The 19053-nt window shown below is 40.6% G+C and overlaps 1 protein-coding gene and 1 long non-coding RNA gene across 2 annotated transcripts; both read right to left on the reverse strand.

The window, feature by feature from the left end:
- Window positions 1-1441: 1441 nt before the first annotated feature.
- On the reverse strand, window positions 1442-5982 carry rpl36 (ribosomal protein L36). The gene is made up of 4 exons (XM_033047105.1): window positions 5831-5982; window positions 3592-3686; window positions 2338-2472; window positions 1442-1574 (listed from the first exon to the last, which is right to left on the reverse strand). Exons 2-4 carry the CDS (start codon window positions 3682-3684, stop codon window positions 1485-1487), a joined length of 318 nt encoding a protein of 105 aa, XP_032902996.1. The 5' UTR covers window positions 3685-3686; window positions 5831-5982; the 3' UTR covers window positions 1442-1484.
- A 5825-nt stretch (window positions 5983-11807) lies between these two features.
- Window positions 11808-19002, reverse strand: LOC116989583. The gene is made up of 2 exons (XR_004416267.1): window positions 18420-19002; window positions 11808-12876 (listed from the first exon to the last, which is right to left on the reverse strand). It is a non-coding gene; the product is annotated as an uncharacterized LOC116989583 (long non-coding RNA).
- Window positions 19003-19053: the final 51 nt, after the last annotated feature.

The following is a 19053-nucleotide window of genomic DNA, read 5'->3' on the forward strand; positions in this document are numbered from 1 at the left end:
GGAAAAAGTGGACACAAAGAACTCAATGGTCTCCTGCTATGTTTCTGGTTGCCCCGATGTCTTTCAAAACCCAAGTTCACATGTCTAAAATATATTTTTTAATTCCCTTAACTTGTCTCCTCATTCCTTCCTCACTGACATGTTTCTTTAATCAGTCTGATTAATAAGCTGACCATTTCCTGCTGTGCTGTAATGTGGACATACAAGAGCTCGAGCTTCAATTGCATACAGTTCTCTTTGATCAATCCAAGCTGTGATTTTAGTTTCCCCAAACCCACAAGTATTTTAACCCAATAATATTAGCCATTCTCTCATTGGCCATGCGTATCAAGGGTCATGGGGAGAAGGCAGGAGAATGGGGTTGGGAGGAATCTAGAGGGAGAGCTCGATCAGCCATGATTGAATGGTCTGGTAGACGTGATGGGTCGAATGGCCTAATTCTGCTTCTATCACTTATGACCTTGTGACTTGAAAATTTGCACTGTATTTTTCATAGCTGTTCCAAACGTCCAGTTGCCTCCTCTTAGTTCTTCTCCCATTGATTGTTGTTCCACTTGGCTTGGCACGTTTTCTAAAACCATCTCCAGCTATGCCACCTATCCCATTGTGTTTTAAACATACTAAAAAAAAACCTCAATTCTCATTTCTATTCTATTGTCTAATTTGCATAGTTGGAATCCCACCCACCATCACTGTGGCATTTGGGCATCTCAAATCTGATCATTGTCTTTTTCCCAAGTCAGCATACAGATTAGTTCCAGTACTGAACAGATTGTGTCCTTGATACTATAATTCTCAACAGCATATTCTTCCATTCTTTTTTGAACATTTTGTAGCCAGTGCAATTTTTTTAAATTGGTCTGTTATCACCTCATTGTAATTTGCAGCATGCAAAACCTTGTTTTAATGATTGTAGTGTTTACACTAGATTTATCTGAACCTATCCCATACTATTAAGATTTCTTGGCTAGACTTGTCTATTTTTATCTCCTAACCATTTTCATAAATTGTATCAGTGCCCCATTTCTAGCAAAACATCCCTCTAGTCACTAGTCCCCACACTAACATACAAGGGCTGGTATTTATGGGTCCCACCTCCTCCAGTCAATCCAAATGTCCTAGGAATAACCCCCCCCCCCCCCCCCCCCCCCCCTTTCTGTATTATTTATCCAGCAATGCATTTGTGCTTTCCTTATTTCTATATGTACGAGCACATTGTAACCTTGTCTTGCTGATGAATGCCCCGAACGTAGACAGTTCTAGAATTTATGGAAATGTAAGGGAAATTTGTTAGGGTGGAGTACATGGTGAGCTGTATAGATTAAAGGGGCCACATTAACTTGTAAAAGGTAATATGAATATGAAAAGGCTACATAAAATACAAGAAATTATTTCATGAAAAAATAGTCCAACTGCAAATGTAAAGCTGGTTATTCACAAGTTAACTTTACAAATGGATTTTATTGATAACAACTTGGTACAGATTAATCTTTCTTTGCTGCTGCCTTTCTCATTGCTGCCAATACATTGCTGAGTTCTTCCCTCTTCCTCTTGGCCCGAATATGAGTCCCAACCTAAAAGGAATGAACACGTTTCAATGAATGTTTACACTGCAGACATGAACAAAAGCTGCATCCTGCCAGATCCTCTAACACACAATTTAAGTTAACATGACCACTTATTATGGTCAATGCTCTAGTTACCCAGCCTGCTGAACATTTTCTGCTTTTATTTCAGACTTCCAGAATCTGTAATATATTTGATGTTTTGAGTACTGACAGCATTACATTTACCCACATAAACAATGCTGCATCTTGTAAGCCTAATTTATCCATAGGCAACTCGACCTGTGCAGTTCTCTTGGGGTAAGTTTCAAACAACACCCCTCACAAATTATCCAGATTTCACACACTTACCTAGCATGCAACATACATGTAATTTACAGCCACAATTCACTCGAGTTGCTATCTGTGGGACACTCCTATTTTGTGAATTATGAATAATGCAGCACAAAACAAACGCCAAACTTTCTCCGAATGCTACCGTGCCTTTCGTCAGATTGTTGAATGTCGGCAATAGAAAGACACTAAAGTATATTTAATATTTTCTTATTTCAGTATTAGTAGGTTTAATAGTAAATGCAAGCTGTTGATGAATGATTTAACTGAGTACAGAAAGGGTAAATACTGCAAGAATTGTTTGATGATATCAATGAAGTGCATTCAAACAGGTTAAGGGAATATTCAGATAAGAGTTATATATGTAACAGGACCGGAATTAAGATTTAAGATTATGCATAAGGTCGGAAAATTAAATATTTGGCATGTTGTTACTTACCCTCTTTTTAATGAATTTGAGTGCACGCTTATCTTTAGAGACCTTCAGCAATTCCATTGCACGTTTCTCGTAAGGGGCAAAACCGCAGACCTCACGGATCAGATCTCGGATAAACTTGGTGTGCTTGGTCAGCCGCTGAAAAAGACAATTCACGGAACACATTCAATTCCAAACCCACGAGTTATCAGTCTCTTTAGTGGAGATATTCCTGCTAATTCAACAGGTAGACTGTGCAGCATTTTTGATCATGATTTTATCTTGGGTTATATGAAAAGGAAAGCCACATTTAAAGAGACAAAACACTGCAGATGCTAGAATCATGATCAAGAAGCAAACTGTTTGAGGAACTGAAGGGTTCCAACCCAAAACAACATCAGTCTAATTTCCTCCACAGATGCTGCTGGACCCACTGAGTTCCTCCAGCAGTTTGGTTTTTGCACCACTTTAAAATATATATTTAATTTACGGAGAGTATCTAACCGGGTAGATAAAGGGGAAACCATTGAATGTATTATATCTGGGTTTCTGAAACCTATTGACTGTGCCAAGTGGTGTAGAATGCAGAAGGTACAAGTGGAGCGGCCATTTTGGGAGAGCTTGTGTTGAAGCGCGTGTCGTATGTGAAGGCAAGTGGTGGGGCTTTGGCTCATGAGGCTTCGGCGAGGAGGCTGAGCAGAGAGTAACAGCAAGGTAAGGCAGGGTCTTCTTTGGTCTTAGTGCAATTGTGGAGAACTACAGAATTAATCACTAGAGATAAGGCAGAAGAATGGGTATCAAATCCAAAAAATTCACATCAGCCATTTTGGAGTAAACTGAAGAACCATAAAGCACTGTACTGTACATAGATTCACTAGCCCCTTAAAAAACAAATGTAGTTCTTAGAGGACCCTTATTATAAGACTAGTCTGTCATTTAGAGACACAGCATGGAAACAGACCCTTTGGCCCGCCGAAACCGCGGCGACCAACAAACACCGACATGGTTCTATCCCACACACTAGGGGCAATTTACAGAAGCCAATTAACCTACAAACCTGTGGAATGTGGGAGGAAACCGGAGAAAACCCATGCGGCCACAGGGAGAACGTTCAAACTTCGTACAGACAGCACCCACCGTCAGGATCGAACCCGGTATCTTTTGTTGTATGGCAGCTGCTCTACCGTTGTGCCACTGTGCAGTTCTCAACACATCCGTCAAGTGAAGCATTGGGCATTGAAATAAAACATGCAGCTACTGTAACAAGTGGTTACTCACCCCACGTCTGCGACACTGCCTTGGGATTCTCTCATTCTTGGTGATAGGGTGGCCTTTGTGCAGGCCAACTGCCATAGGATACCTGATTGCCATTTCTGTATAGAAATAGACATTTTTTTCAAGTCAAGAAAAATGATTGCATAAAGCTGACAAGTTCTACTTCAATTTTAGTGACACATTAGCTGTGTCCTGGAAATTTCATGAAAGGAAGTTGGTTTACATGGAAATCAATGATTTAAAATGCCTGTCTGATCTCTTAAATATCTTCTTTCCATAAGGAAGCAACCATTTCTCCATTTTATTAATGTATAGCTGATTTGCTGGCAAATATGCAATACAAACTCTCCATATATTTCCAATTAACTAATACCCAAACCATATCTGCCTAACTTAAAAATGGAAGCATAAATTGTCTATTTCTTCTTAGACTTATTTTAAAATTGTACCAAGCATGAACCAGTTTCCCATTCTTCACATCAAAATATATCCCACTTTTACATTTAACTTCATGCACCACAATGATTTACAAATTTATGAAATGAGCATTAAGCCCATAAAGTCAATATTCTAAATGCTTACATGTCTCACATTCCCTTTTCAAAGATTCAAAACACTGATGGAATAATATTTCTACATCAACCACACTAGCAAAATGCCAACATTGTCTCTTAAGTAAACATGGCAGAATTAATAACATTCTAATCTTTATTTTAAACATTTAGAACATTATTAATGCAACCTTTTTGTGTCATTGTTCATTGTACTGTCTAATTATCTTGTATTACTAAAACTGAGGAAACCACTGCAATTTAAGGGGTGCTCCAATATGTTCTGAAGTTTAATAAAGAGATAACATCAAAACATTACACTCGTAAGATGGTAACAATGGTAGATGAGCTAAGAGGTAATTTTGGTTGACAGGAGAATCTTGGAACAATGAACAATAGTCTCAGACAACTATCTTCCCACAGAGGGTTATGAATACATGTAAAACACAGCAACTAAGGCACTTCAGCATTCAGGTCTGCCAGAACTAAAAAATAGATTCACTAGACTCTTGAAAAACAATTGCAGTTCTTAGAAGGCCCTTATTTTGAGACAGAAAGTCATTGTTATTGTTTTAGATCTCATGACCCTTTGGTAAAGCTTCAATGAAAAACTACATTGGCTTTTGGAAATTTCATTCATTGCTTGAAGGCGCTCTGACGGGAGTCAGCGGGTACTGTATATAGATTCTACAGCATCACTCCAGCTGCAACTCCATGTAACAGGTGACGTTTCGGTTCGAGACCCTTCTTCAGACCTGAAACGTTTCAGTCACCTATTCCTTTGCACCAGTCTGTCCCGCTGAGTTACTCCAGCATTTTCACACAAGTCTTTGTAGTAGAATTGGGCCATTCAGCCCATCGAGTCTACTCTGCCATTCAATCATGATTGATCTCTAGTCTTAAGGGGACAGGCTAGATGCAGGAAGATTATTCTCGAAGTTGGGAAAATCCAGAACTAGGGGTCACAGTTTAAGGATAAGAGGGAAGTCTTTTAGGACCGAGATGAGAAAATCTTTTTTTACACAGAGAGTGGTGAATCTGTGGAATTCTCTGCCACAGAAGGTAGTTGAGGCCACAGTTCATTGGCTATATTTAAGAGGGAGTTAGATGTGGCCCTTGTGGCTAAAGGGATCAGGGGGTATGGAGAGAAGGCAGGTACAGGATACTGAGTTGGATGATCAGCCATTATTATATTGAATGGCGGTGCAGGCTCGAAGGGCCGAATGGCCTACTCCTGCACCTATTTTCTATGTTTTTATATTATAACCACAGAGCCGGCTGGTCACTTGTCTAACAGCTTCTCCCCGGGTACAACGACCAGCGGTTTGGGGGCAGTTTTACTGGAGCGTGAGTGAGTGAGACACACTACAGATGCAGAACCCGCACTCAAGGCCGTCCCCGAGGCCCGGGGCAAATCACCTGGTGCCTAGATAGAAGAGCAGGCAACGGTCTGGGGAACTGAGGTAAAGTCATGAACTGACTGCCTCGTCGATCTGAAGATGGGAGAGGGGAACGAAGCAGCGGCGGCTCCGCTCGTAATTACAGCTCCAATACATCGCTCATGCACCCAATAGTCTCCCCAGACACCGGCTACAAGGCTGCTCTCCCCATCCCCACCCAGCAAGAGCCGCCCGGCCCGAGGATGGCGCGGATAAAAACCCGATCGCACTCCCATCCATCTCTTTACCTACTTGCGGATAATGGCGTCCACACCGGAAGGACTGCGGCAAAGCGGGATGCTGGGACGTCGAGGCTTACGCCCTCTAGCGGCCGGGCCGGGCCGGGCCGGGTGGAACCGCAGCCGCAGCCGCCATCTTGGCGCTTGCTCTCCACTTAATGTCATGAGTTTTCTCTAATGCTCTGTTTGAAAAAAATACTCTTCGTTTTGGTGCTTTATATTTATGGCAAGAAGCATTTCACTACACCTAGGTGTATGTGACTAATAAATAACCTTTGACCTTTAACCTTTATATCTCGCATATATATATATATCAACAATAAAAATGCCACTTTATTCAATCCTGCATCTATTTTCACACATTTTATTGTCCATTCCTACTGATGTGCCTCAGGAAGGCCGTCAGCATCCATAAAGACTCCTCACACCCTTGTAACGGACTGTTCGAACTACTTCCCTCCAGCAGACGTTACAAGGCCTTCTACGCCCGAGCCTCCAGACTCAGAAACAGCTTTATTCCCAGAGCTATAGCGGCTCTGAACCGGCCCTGCTGAGTGCCCCCCACCACCCCTGGACTGTCTCCCTCGGATGGTCACGTCACACAGCTTATTTATTTATTTTACTTTTCTTTACATCGGTTGGAAGCTGCATACTAAATCTCGTTGCACTGATGTGCAATGACAATAAAAGATATTATTATTATTATTATTAATGAACGTTGAAACAGGCCCTTCGGCCCAACTTGCCCATACTGGCCAACATGCCCCAGTTACACTAGTCCCACCTGCCTGCACTTAGTCTCTATCCATCCAAACATGTACCTGTCTAGCTGTTTCTTAAACGTTGGGAGAGTCAGCCTCAACTACCTTCCCTGGCAGCTTATTCCATACATCCACCACCCTTTGTGTGAAAAAGTTAGCCTCAGATTCCTATTAAATATTTTCCCCTTCAGCTTAAACCTATGTGCTCTGGTCATCGATTCACTTTCTCTGGGCAAGAGACTGTACATCTACCGATCTATTCCTCTCACGATTTTATACACCTCTATAAGATCACCCCTCATCCTCCTGCACTCCAGGGAAGAGTCCCAGCCTGCTCAACCTCTCCCTATAGCTCAGACCCTCTAGTTCAGGCAACATCCTTGTAAATCTTTTCTATACCCTTTCCAGCTTGACAACATCTTTCCTATAACATGGTGCCCAGAACTGAACACAACACTCTAAATGTGGCCTCACTAGAACAACGCAGCCTTGCAAGCATATTAATGCATCACCTCACCAAATAAATGTGCAATCAACAATAAATCATCAGTTATACTAGGTAACCAGACCATAATAGTGCAAGCCAAAGTACATTGTACAACTTAATGCAACATACTTCCTAACAACCTCCCCCTTCTTTCTTCTTCCCAGTGCACTACCTGGATTTACACCTTCTCCTCTCCCCTTTCCCCCCTTCCATCTACTTTCCTTCCTCTGAAGGAAGAAGGGCCCCGTCTATCCATGTTCTCCAGACCTGCTGAGTTATTCCTGTACTTTTTTTTTGGTAAACCTGCATCTGCAATTCCTGGCGTCTCCAAGAATTTAATTGTACCTTCTTCCGGATGGTGATAGCAAGATGAGAGAGCGGGACCATAATCTTGTAGCATTTTACATTGTTTGAATATTAAGTAGTTCTGTCTAAACTAAGGAAATGACAAAGGTATGAATTTACTGTTACTTCTTTTCCAGTAATGCCAACTTTGAAGAAGTTGGATAAAGGGTCTTCTACTAAAACATTTATTTTTTCTCATATGCTACCTAACCTACTGTTTCCAGCATTTTCTATTTTAATTAAAATATGAGTAACAGTCTAGTCCTCATACCTTAAATTGAAAAGTGTATATATAGATTAATGCGCCCAATGATCTAGAGCAATTTGGTAAATTGGATCCAAAATTGGCTTGTTGTTAGGAGACAAAAGTCAAGGCTTTAATGGACAGATACTAGCTCACATAATTTGCAACAAATGTATTCCTTTAAGGCACAAAAATACAACAGGAATAGTGCTCCAAACATGGATCATTGCTGAATAATGATGGTGAATCTTCAGAACTTTCTACTCCAGATTTCTGTGGTGACTGCATCATTGATTGCATTAAAAATAGAGGTTGATGAACTTCTGGATATTAAAGAAATACATGGGGATGTAGTAGCAGTTGGTTTTGAGGTAGATCAACCATGATCTGTTTCTCATGTAATACATTTTCTAAATAATGTATTAATGATTGCGCTAATATCATATTATATGTCTCTGCAGAACGGAATAAAATGTAGTGAGTCATTCCAATCTGTGGGTGTGCCATATTTGCTCTGTAGCTTAATCTTTACCTTTTACTGAAATTTACACCTTTGCCAAATATGTTGTAACATGCCAGGTAAATGAGAATAATTGTGGATTGAGCAATATAATGGCAGAGCAGTTCAGAAGGCCGTCTAGTCTTTAAAAAAAATAATTGTGGATATCTGGGCATCAATGGCAAGGCCACCGCTAACTGCCTTTGAAAAGGGGTCGGTGAGCTGTTACAAATGTTACAACCTTCTGGTGACGGTACTGTTCTCTCAAAATGCTGCTGGGAAGGGAGCTCCAGTACGGACCCAATGATAATGAAGAACTGGCAATATATTATCAAGTCATGATAAAAATATATAGCTGGGGATGTTCAGGCATGCATAGAATGAAGTCATTACCCATGCATTCCTTTTAGGACATTGTAGGGGATATCAGATCGAGTTGCTCAGAGACCGCCCTTGTTAGGTATTTTCAGGGTAATTGGATTGTAATAACACTGGACTGGCCCCCAGGCTTATTTTTGAAACTTTAGTTACTCATCATGAATGAATGAATAAGTTTATTGGCTAAGTATTTACACATACAAGGAATTTGCCTTGGTGCTCCGCTTGCAAGTATCAACACAACATACAGTAACAATTAAGAATGACACATAAAATATTAAACATTTATAATAAAACATTAGTTTAAATATGTGAATGAAATAAAATACCAGAATACAAGAAGGCTACGGACTTTTGGTTATTGAGTAGAGCTACTTCTCGTGGAAAAAAGTTGTTTTATGTCTGGCTGTGGCAGCTTTGACAGGCCTGAGTTGCCTTCCAGAGGGAAGTACTTCAAAGAGTTTGTGGCCAGGGTGAGAGGGGGTCAGAAATGATCTTATCCGCTCGCTTCCTGACCCTTGCAGTGTACAGTTTGTCAATGGGGGGGAGGGGGGGGAAAGTTGCAGCCAACAACCTTCTCAGCTGATTGGACGATTCGCTGCAGCCTCCAGATGTCATGCTTGGTGGCTGAGCCAAACCAGACCATGATGGAGAAGGTGAGGACAGACTCTACGATGGCAGTATAGAATTGGACCATCATTGCCTGTGGCAGATTGTGTTTTCTCAGCTGCCGCAGGAAGTACATCCTTTGTTGAAATTCTCTGCCACAGAAGGTAGTTGAGGCCAGTTCATTGGCTATATTTAAGAGGGAGTTAGATGTGGCCCTTGTGGCTAAAGGGATCAGGGGGTATGGAGAGAAGGCAGGGATGGGATACTGAGTTAGATGATCAGCCATGATCATATTGAATGGCGGTGCAGGCTCGAAGGGCCGAATGGCCTACTCCTGCACCTATTTTCTATGTTTCTATGTTGGGGCTTTTTGACTGTGGAGTCGATGGAGGCCTCCCACTTCAGGTCCTTGGAGATTATGGTTCCAAGGAACTTAAAATACTCCACAGATGTGACTGTGGTGTTGTTGATGGTGAGTGGGGGGGGGGGGGGGAGGGGAGGGGGAGCTCTCCTAAAGTCTATTTGTGCCATATTCATATGGCACGAATAACTTCCCATTTTACTGATTTTGCATCTGACCCTGGCCTCCCTTCAAAAGAAGTCACGATCTCCGCATTCCCCACTGCCTTCATTCTCCCAACCTTTCTTGTAGCCCAATCCTTCTTGTAGAACGACGCCTCTTACCAATCCTTGATAACTTGTTCACCCAACCAACTCCAAGCCATCATTCTCAGCTTCTGACTGAATCTAACTCCTCCACTTACCCAGAAAAAGTACATTTTGGTACTTTCAATAGTGCCCCAATATACAGAAATCCATAAGACCAGCCCAAGACATGGATAGTTACTAGCATGACCACCTCAGCAGATCAGGTCGCATCTGAGGAAAGAAACAAGTCTGACCCTTCTTTAAACCGTTTTCTCTAATATCTTCCCTGATCTCATCATGGTTTAAAAAATGGCCAATTAACATAAACATTCATCTACTGTCTTCCCAGCATTTTTTAGAATTGTACATAATTAGAATGACCCACACTTGATGATTGTTTTTAATGGCCTGACATTATCATTGCCAGTACATTGTGAACAGGTTTTTTTTAAATCCCATTTTGAAGACTAGTTCTTGCTTTAATGAATATCTTATATCTACCTAATTCTAGAATTCCTGAAATTTCTCTAACACCAAAAGTAGCCTCAGTGATCAGTCACCATGTTTCTGCCAACATGGATGTACAGCAGCTTTGGATCATGATGCTTCTTGATTCTTCTAGCCAAACAATATTAGTTAAGAACGTGTATAGGCGCAATCTCGCTGACTCTCCACTCCGCTCTGGATCACTTGGACAACAAAATCTCATATGTCAGACTGTTATTCATTGATTACAGCTCAGCATTTAATACAATCGTGCCCTCCAAGCGGGTTACCAAACTCGCAGAACTTGGTGTCTGCGCATCCCTCTGCAATTGGATCCTCGACTTCCTCATTCACAGACCATAGACTGTTCGAATTGGTAGACAGGTGTCAGCCTCGATAACAATCAGCACGGGAGCACCTCAAGGCTGTGTGCTCAGCCCCCTGCTGTACTCACTCTATACTCATGACTGCGTAGCTGGTCATAGTGCAAACTCCATCATCAATTTCGCTGACGACACCACTGTTGTGGGACGTATCACTGATGGGGACGAGTCAGAGTATAGAAGAGAGATCGACCGACTGACCAAATGGTGCCAGCACAATAACCTGGCACTCAACACCAGCAAAACCAAGGAACTGATTGTGGACTTTGGAAGAGGTAGGATGGGGACCCACAGTCCCGTTTATATCAACTGGTCAATGGTGGAAAGGGTCAAGAGCTTCAAATTCCTGGGCGTGCACATCTCTGAAGATCTCTCCTGGTCCGAGAGCACTGATGCAATTATAAAGAAAGCACATCAGCGCCTCTACTTCCTGAGATTACGGAGAGTCAGTATGTCAAGAAGGACTCTCTCTAACTTCTACAGATGCACAGTAGAGAGCATGCTGACCGGTTGCATTGTGGCTTGGTTCGGCAACTTGAGCGCCCAGGAGCAGAAAAGACTACAAAATGTAGTAAACACTGCCCTGTCCATCATCGGCTCTGACCTCCCTACCATCGAGGGGATATATCGCAGTCGCTGCCTCAAAAAGTCTGGCAGCATCATCAAGGGCTCACACCATCCTGGCCACACACTCATCTCTCTGCTACCTTCAGATAGAACGTACAGGAGCCTGAAGAGTGCAACATTCAGGTCCAGGAATAGCTACTTCCCCACAGCCATCAGGCTATTAAACTCAACTCAAACAAAACTCTGAACATGAATAGCCCATTATCTGTTTATTTGCACTTTATCTGTTTTATTTATTCATGTGTGTATATATTTATATAATGGTATATGGACACACTGATCTGTTCTGTATTCATGCCTACTATATTCTGTTGTGCTGAAGCAAAGCAAAAATTTCATTGTCCTATCTGGGACACATGACAATAAGCTCTCTTGAATCTCTTGAATCTTGAATCTTGAGGTGTTTGGCTTTTCATGGCTTCAGGAAATTCCAAAATACTTTATTGTCACCGAACTCTTTTTTGGAAATGAGATGCACTATTTTATACTATAGACCTCTAATGGTAAAACTAGAGACGAGGAATATTGAATCTTTCTTTATTATTAAGAAACCATTTAATTTTGTCAAACTAAAGATGAACAATTTCAGCAAAGGAAGTCAAGCAAGGAAAAATATAATACTTTATTATAACCATGTCAAATGCAAGTGATGTTAACATTTTTGTAACAGGAACAGGTAACATGTAACAGGAAGGTTCACCCGACCCAAAAATTAGAAACTGTAAACAAATTATTTCGTAGATTTACACAATTTCCATATGATATGATATCTTTTGACAAATATAATTTGCAACTTTTTGCCAGGTCGTGTCCAACTGACACAGAAAATGTGTAATCTGCCCACAAGCGGATGACAAGCACACTTTATGCAGACGAAAGAATCTCTTCAATAAACATTCCCTTTTTAGGAGAAACTGACAAACAGACTTTGGAATTCACCAAGGTCACCATTTTCAAAGATTTAATGATTTAAAATCAAAGTGAGTTGTTGCTGCAAATTAAATGCATCACACTTGAAATACCGTTTGACATGAATGTTTATATAATCCTACATTTTTTTTCTATCTTTTCCTCTCATTATTTTCACTCCACCTCAGTGAAAAGAGTTAAACCTTGCTGCCGCACGGGAGTTCCGGGATCCAGTGGCTCCTTCACATTTGAATCTAAATACCGAGAAGGGTAGAGATTTGGTACAAAGACTAAGTGGGAAGGAGGGGAGTGGGAAGTTAATTGCAGTTAACTGTTTATAGATATAAACTAGGTATAAACAGTAAAAGGGAAAGGACCTTTTAAAGAAAACAATAACTAAATAAGTCAATAACTAGGGGACAAATAGTTCTGCTAAAACGCAAGTTGCTTTCATATGAACTTCCTCATAGAAAATCGCATTATAAAAACAATTGTGTCAATGGGGGGAAGGGGTTAAGGGTTTAGAGTTTTTAACTCACAATAACAAAATTACTTTTTCTGCAGGATTTTCAAAAGTAAATGTCTTTTCAGTCTGAAGAAAGGTCTCGACCCGAAACGTCACCTATTCCTTCGTTCCATAGATGCTGCCTCACCCGCTGAGTTTCTCCAGCATTTTTGTCTACCTTCAAAAGCAATAAGTTGATTTTATTACAGCAAGCTCAAAAGCAGTATTGTTTAAGAGTATCATTACACAAGTGTCAAAAGGAGTGATTGCCTGTCAATTTCTATGAACACCTCAGGTTAAAGTAGCAGCTGTGTTCTTAAACGACAATGGTGTCTGATTACTACAGGGAGGTTGCAAGGAAACCAATCCCCTTCCTCATGTTGTTTTTTAAATCAGTGAACACATCAATGAAGCTTGGAGTTCAGCCTGAGAATGTGTGCGAAAGGCACCTACATTTCAGCTCAATGACTGAATTGGTTCCTGTAATGTAGGTTGAACAGCGTCTCATTTAATCCTCCCAGTTTTTTCCAATGGAAAACCTCTTGGAAGTGAAGTGCACCATGGCAATATAGAATGGGCAGCACGGTGACATTGTGATCAGTGCTGCTATTTCACAGATCCAGGGGCATAGAATTGTTACCGTGGGGTGCTGTGTGCATGGACGTTGGGGAAAGAGAGAAGAGAATTGAAACAAATTTACCCCATAAAATACAGTTTGAAGAGTTTGATGTTCAGCAGTTTGATCATAGTTCAGAGGGAGATACAAGTATCTGAGAAATGACATGTGGCCTCTAGATTTAAATTCTAGATTAAAAACCTTCTGTGAAACATCAAGAAGTGCAAAAAACATGTCCATTTTGTTTTCAAACTCACAGTCTATTCAAAAATCAGAGTTTCTCAGTGAAGAGCTGACAAAAGTACTTTTCACCCACAAAGATGTAACACATTGTTAAATTGTGGTTTGCATGCATGATTTAGTTCAGTGTTACTCAATAATTTGATCATTCAATGTCAGGGTGGCTCTTTATGTAGCATTTTTTCCTTGATTACTTTTTATCTAGACTGATAATGGGACTGAGCTGTACAGGAGCGAAGAAACAAGAATCAACACAACATTTATTACATTTAATTCATCACTCGCAGTCCAATACATCACAGGAATAAGCAGTCCAATTAACTAATGAACTAAATTACTATTAAACTAACTTAAAATAAAACAGAAAATGAAAGTAGTGATTTATGTGCAGGCTACTTTTTAAAACTTGTTTTAGAGCTACTTTACTAATGCTGGTAGCAACAAAAAAACAAGACACTACAGCAACCTTACAATGAGAATGTAATCCCGTGCACTTTAAACCCTGCAATGCTCATCGGTTGAAAAGTATTCCCATTTCCGTATTAGAAGGTCCTGTTAAAACTAGGATAAAAGGACAAGAGCATGGATGTGAAGGAAATACTCACAGAATGTAGTATTTGTGGTGAAGATTCTATTTGATATGATTATTTAATCTCTGCTCAATCTAGCACATCAGTGATGCAAACTTCAATATATTGAAGGTAGATAAAAATGCTGGAGAAACTCAGTGGGTGAGGCAGCATCTCTGGAGAAAAGTAATAGGTGATGTTTCGGGACAAGGCCCCTTCCTCAGATCGTCACCTATTCCTTTTCTCCATAGATGCTTTCTGAACTACCTTCGATTCTTAGTCTACCTTCAATTTTCCAGCATCTGCAGTTCCTTCTTAAATGCTTTCTGAACTGCTGAGTTACTCCAGCTTTTTGTGTCTATCTTCGGTTTAAACTAGCATCTGCAGTTCCTTCCTAATATGTTGTGAGATTTGTACCATTTTGCATCTGAACTGGAGCACCTAGTTCACTTCGATAGCTTTTGTAAAACGTCTATAATTTGGGACAGAGTCCAGGAAGATATTATTCATTTCCTGTATGCCCACATCTGATTCATAATTCAAAATTACACAAAACGACTGGTAATGTATTTGCATTAAAAACAATCTCAACATTTAATTGCTTAATTTTGAGCTTGTTTTTCCATCGAGTCATTATCACTTTACACGATAGGTGCTAGAGGCCTGTATATGTTCCAATCCCAACATGCCAGATGGAGAACTTAATTCATTTAGCAGGCAATAATTTATTATTTAAATTAATTGGTCATTCTGGAATTTGAAAAGATATTCTCAATGAGGATGAATTAGATACAATATTGCCATAAAAACCCTACATAGATTACTAGAGTCGGGGAGGAAGTCACTCAACAATAATTATTCTGGCCTAATTTTATCACAGCTCAGTGAAGGCAGCCATTTAACCTATCAAGTCTGTGTAGAACAATCCAGCCATTCAAAAATAAAAGATAGTGGAAATCTAAAACAAAAACAAAGAACGATGGACTCAGCAAGTCAGGCCACATCTGTGGGAACGTCAGGCCACATCTGTGGGATGAGAAAAAAGAGTCAACATTTCAGGGCAGAGACTCTGTCAGAACTGAGATTTGGTTGTTCCCTTTCCCTGCTACTCTGCAAATTATTTGCACGAAGTATCCATTTAATTCCTTTTTTTTAAAACCCTATTGACTTGGTTTCAATTACAGTGAGTCCCTGATCATTATTACTCTTTCTCTGAGCATCTTTGGTCTATTACTTTAAATGTGTGTCCCTTGTCATCAAATCACACAGTAACATTGACAGCTTCTACTATGTGGGCATGTGTAAATCAACCATGTACTTAAACATCAACATTAAAAAAACCCTCTCGTTCTTTTTATCCAAGGAGAACAAACACAGTTTCTAAACTGTAACTGAAATCTTTCATCTCTGGATACATTCTGGTTGGGATGAATTTTCTCTACAACCTCTAGGATCTTGAAGTGAAGAACAGAATTGGATACAGTACTATGCTTATGGCTTAAGTAGTATTTTCCAAAGGTTCAACATGGCCCCTTTCCTAATACTATTTTGCCTCTATCGGTGAAGCCCAGCATCTAATGTACTTTGCTGATCTAACTTCCCCTGTTTTCTATCTTAAAGTAAAATAAAGTTTAAATATTGTAAACGAACAATGCAGATTTTATTTAACCCTTGCTCTAATTTGGAAAGCTACAAATCAGCTGATTTTCACCATCCATTCAGCTACCTACTCTCATGATGTCACTTTGGACTTCCCTCACTTCTTTGGGCACCTGGGGCGCTATCTCATCTTTAATTTCGTAGAGCCTCTCCGGATGTTCCATTTACTTGCCAATTCAAATGCCTGAAAAGTTTATTCCAGAATTCCAAGTAGTCAGTGGGGTTACTGCAATTCTTTAAAGAAGCTTTGAGTACAACGTTAATTTTGTTTTAAGGTTATAAAATAAATCAGAAAATGCTAGAAACATTCAGTGTGTCTTACAATGAGTCAACCCAACATGTTAGCTCTGTTCATCTTTCTACAGATACTGCCTGACATTGTGTATTTTCAGCCTTTTCTATTTTATTCCATTTCGCAGCATTTCAGTTAACCATGATATTTTCCCCCATCCATGTTGCGTGACATTGGCATTGGTTGGCAAATGTCCTACCAGTGAATTTGGAGGATATTGCAGAGACATTGGTGGTTTTTTTTTCCAGTGCCATGAGATGCCTGCTATAGGTTGTCCAAGTCTGAGGGGTTTACTAGAGGAGAGCAGTCATTTCTACCCTCCAGACCAGAGCCATGTCTTCGGACTGGATTGTCAAATACCTCTATCCTTAATGGACTAACAGTTATGCCGGTCCTAATTATTTTCACTCAGTTATGTTAATAGACAATAGACAATAGGTGCAGGAGTAGGCCATTTGGCCCTTCGTGCCAGCACTGCCATTCAATGTGATCATGGCTGATCATCCCCAATCAGTACCCCGTTCCTGCCTTCTCCCCATATCCCCTCACTCCACTATTTTTAAGAGCCCTATCTAGCTCTCTCTTGAAAGCATCCAGAGAACCTGCCTCCACAGGCAGAGAATTCCACAGACTCACCATTCTTTGTGAGAAAAAGTGTTTCCTTGTCTCCGTTCTAAATGGCTTACTCCTTATTCTTAAACTGTGGCCCCTGGTTCTGGACTCCGCCAACATCGGGAACATGTTTCCTGCCTCTAGTGTGTCCAAGCCCTTAACAATCTTATATGTTTCATGTTCTACATGATTACATGTTGGGTAGATCACTTTATTCATAAGCCTTACACAGGCCTCCTGAACCAGACGATCACATCCTTCCAATGGCCGTACAGATGGCAGGACATCAAGGTTTAATTGTCATATATACTGACAACGAACAATGAAATTCTTATTTCAAGTTATTGGAATTGAAAACATCAAGGCTATACATTGGAAACACAGACATGCCGTGTAAACTACCTATTCACTTGCCCACCGTATCAGCCATCTCCTGCCCCATTTTAATGCTGTGCAGTTAGGAGTAAAAGCAAGTGTCAAGCGACTGTAATGTAATATATATTTATCTGTGTGTATTGCATTTAAGCTGTTGCAAGTAAGAATTTCATTGTTCGTTGTCAGTATATATGACAATTAAACCTTGATGTCCTGCCATCTGTATGGCCATTGGAAGGATCCCTTTGCCGGGTGTCCTTGTGCCTGCCTGGGTGCAGCTCCAACAACACAGAATAAAGTAGCCACTTGATCAACTGCAAGTGCATGGTGTTTACCATCAACAAGATATTTTTTTTACAACACCTTTAAATCCTCTAATTTCTACAGCCAAGGAGAGAAATGGCAGGCACTGAGACACACCTTGATCTGCAGTTTCTGCTTCGTCGTCATTATTCTGGTTTGGGAAATATATTATCCCTTCTTCATTAAATTACAATGGAGTGAGTTTAGGTGTTTTGGTAAATCTGCAGCAGGCTCTTGTGTCTGGGTAGATTGGCTAGAAACGGTGGGCTAATTTAAATTATCCTTGTGTATTGGACAATAATAAGACGAAATTGGAATTGTGAGGAAGTTCTGTGCAAAGGAGGAATTAGACACATGGAAATATCGCAACCCAGGAGGAAAATTTAATTTGAGTTAACTGTCGGTTAATTTCTTAATGCTTTTATATTTCTTTACAGAAAAACATGTTTGTTTAAAAAATAAAGCGAGCTAAAGCAACCTTAAACTATACAATATATATTAAATGAGAACGATTGAATGCCTATTTTTCTTGTAGTCCTACTCATATCCTCCAACCAGTACAGATGTTGTCTGCATTTAGCGAGATGCCTGTGGCGCACAGAATATTTATTTTTAGATCTGCGATTATAAATCAAGTACAATAGACAATAGGTGCAGGAGTAGGCCATTCGGTCCTTCGAGCCAGCACCGCCATTCAATGTGATAATCCCTAATCAGTACCCGTTCCTGCCTTTTTTTAAAAAACCTTTTTCTATGGTTTGTATGGAAACATTATCTATTTTATGTAAAGCACTTTGGTGTCAATGCGAGTTGACTTAAAACGTGCTATATAAATAAAACTTATTTACTTCTCCCATCCCCCCTGACTACGCTATATTTAAGAGCCCTATCTAACTCTCTCTTGAAAGTATCCAGAGAACCGGCCACCGCCCTCTGAGGCAGAGAATTCCAGACTCACAACTCTCTGTGAGGAAAAAGTGTTTCCAGTATTATTAAGTACCATGATGGAGAACTAAACGTAGTAAGGCGAATTTGGAAGAAATATATAATAGTACCTGGCGTTAAAATGAATTTTGTCTCTGCGTAGGAAAGGAGATGTTCGAAATGTACGAATTTAAAAGTGAAAACTCTGTGTGACAACGAGGTGGCGGCACATGTTTGCAGTCAATAACATTTTCTCCAGGGGTATGATTGTTTTTTTTTTCTCTCCATACTTGGTTTCGTTTCCTAATCTGATAATGTCTTTTGCCAACTGGTCTCTCTTGTTGACGTTGACGGCTTCCCTCCCTCAGACTGTTCTCAGAAAAAAATACCAGATCGCAGTTCCTCGCAAAGATCTTTGGTTCCTCGGGCGGCGCCAAAATTTAAAAAACGCGCGGAACCGCCGCCCGGAGGCGGGGCCGCACGTGACTGACAGATAACCGTTGGCCACTGGGCCAATCGGCTCTGTTGGCGGGCAACAGGAGCGGCGCCAAGTCCCCGGACAAAGGGTGCTGGCGTTTGTAGTCCACAAACTCTCCAACCTTTCGACACAATGTATTAAAGAATATACCGTAACGAACAAATGCACTTGGTATGGCTTTATTTATAAGTCTGCCTCCGTGCACCGTGGTGTAGGAAACCGATTGCTCACCCCCTGATGAAATATTTATAAAGGCGGGATGAGTAGGACTACAAGTCCCGGCAGGC

This window comes from Amblyraja radiata, chromosome 29 (genome assembly GCF_010909765.2).
Source record: "Amblyraja radiata isolate CabotCenter1 chromosome 29, sAmbRad1.1.pri, whole genome shotgun sequence".
Lineage (NCBI taxonomy): Eukaryota > Metazoa > Chordata > Chondrichthyes > Rajiformes > Rajidae > Amblyraja > Amblyraja radiata.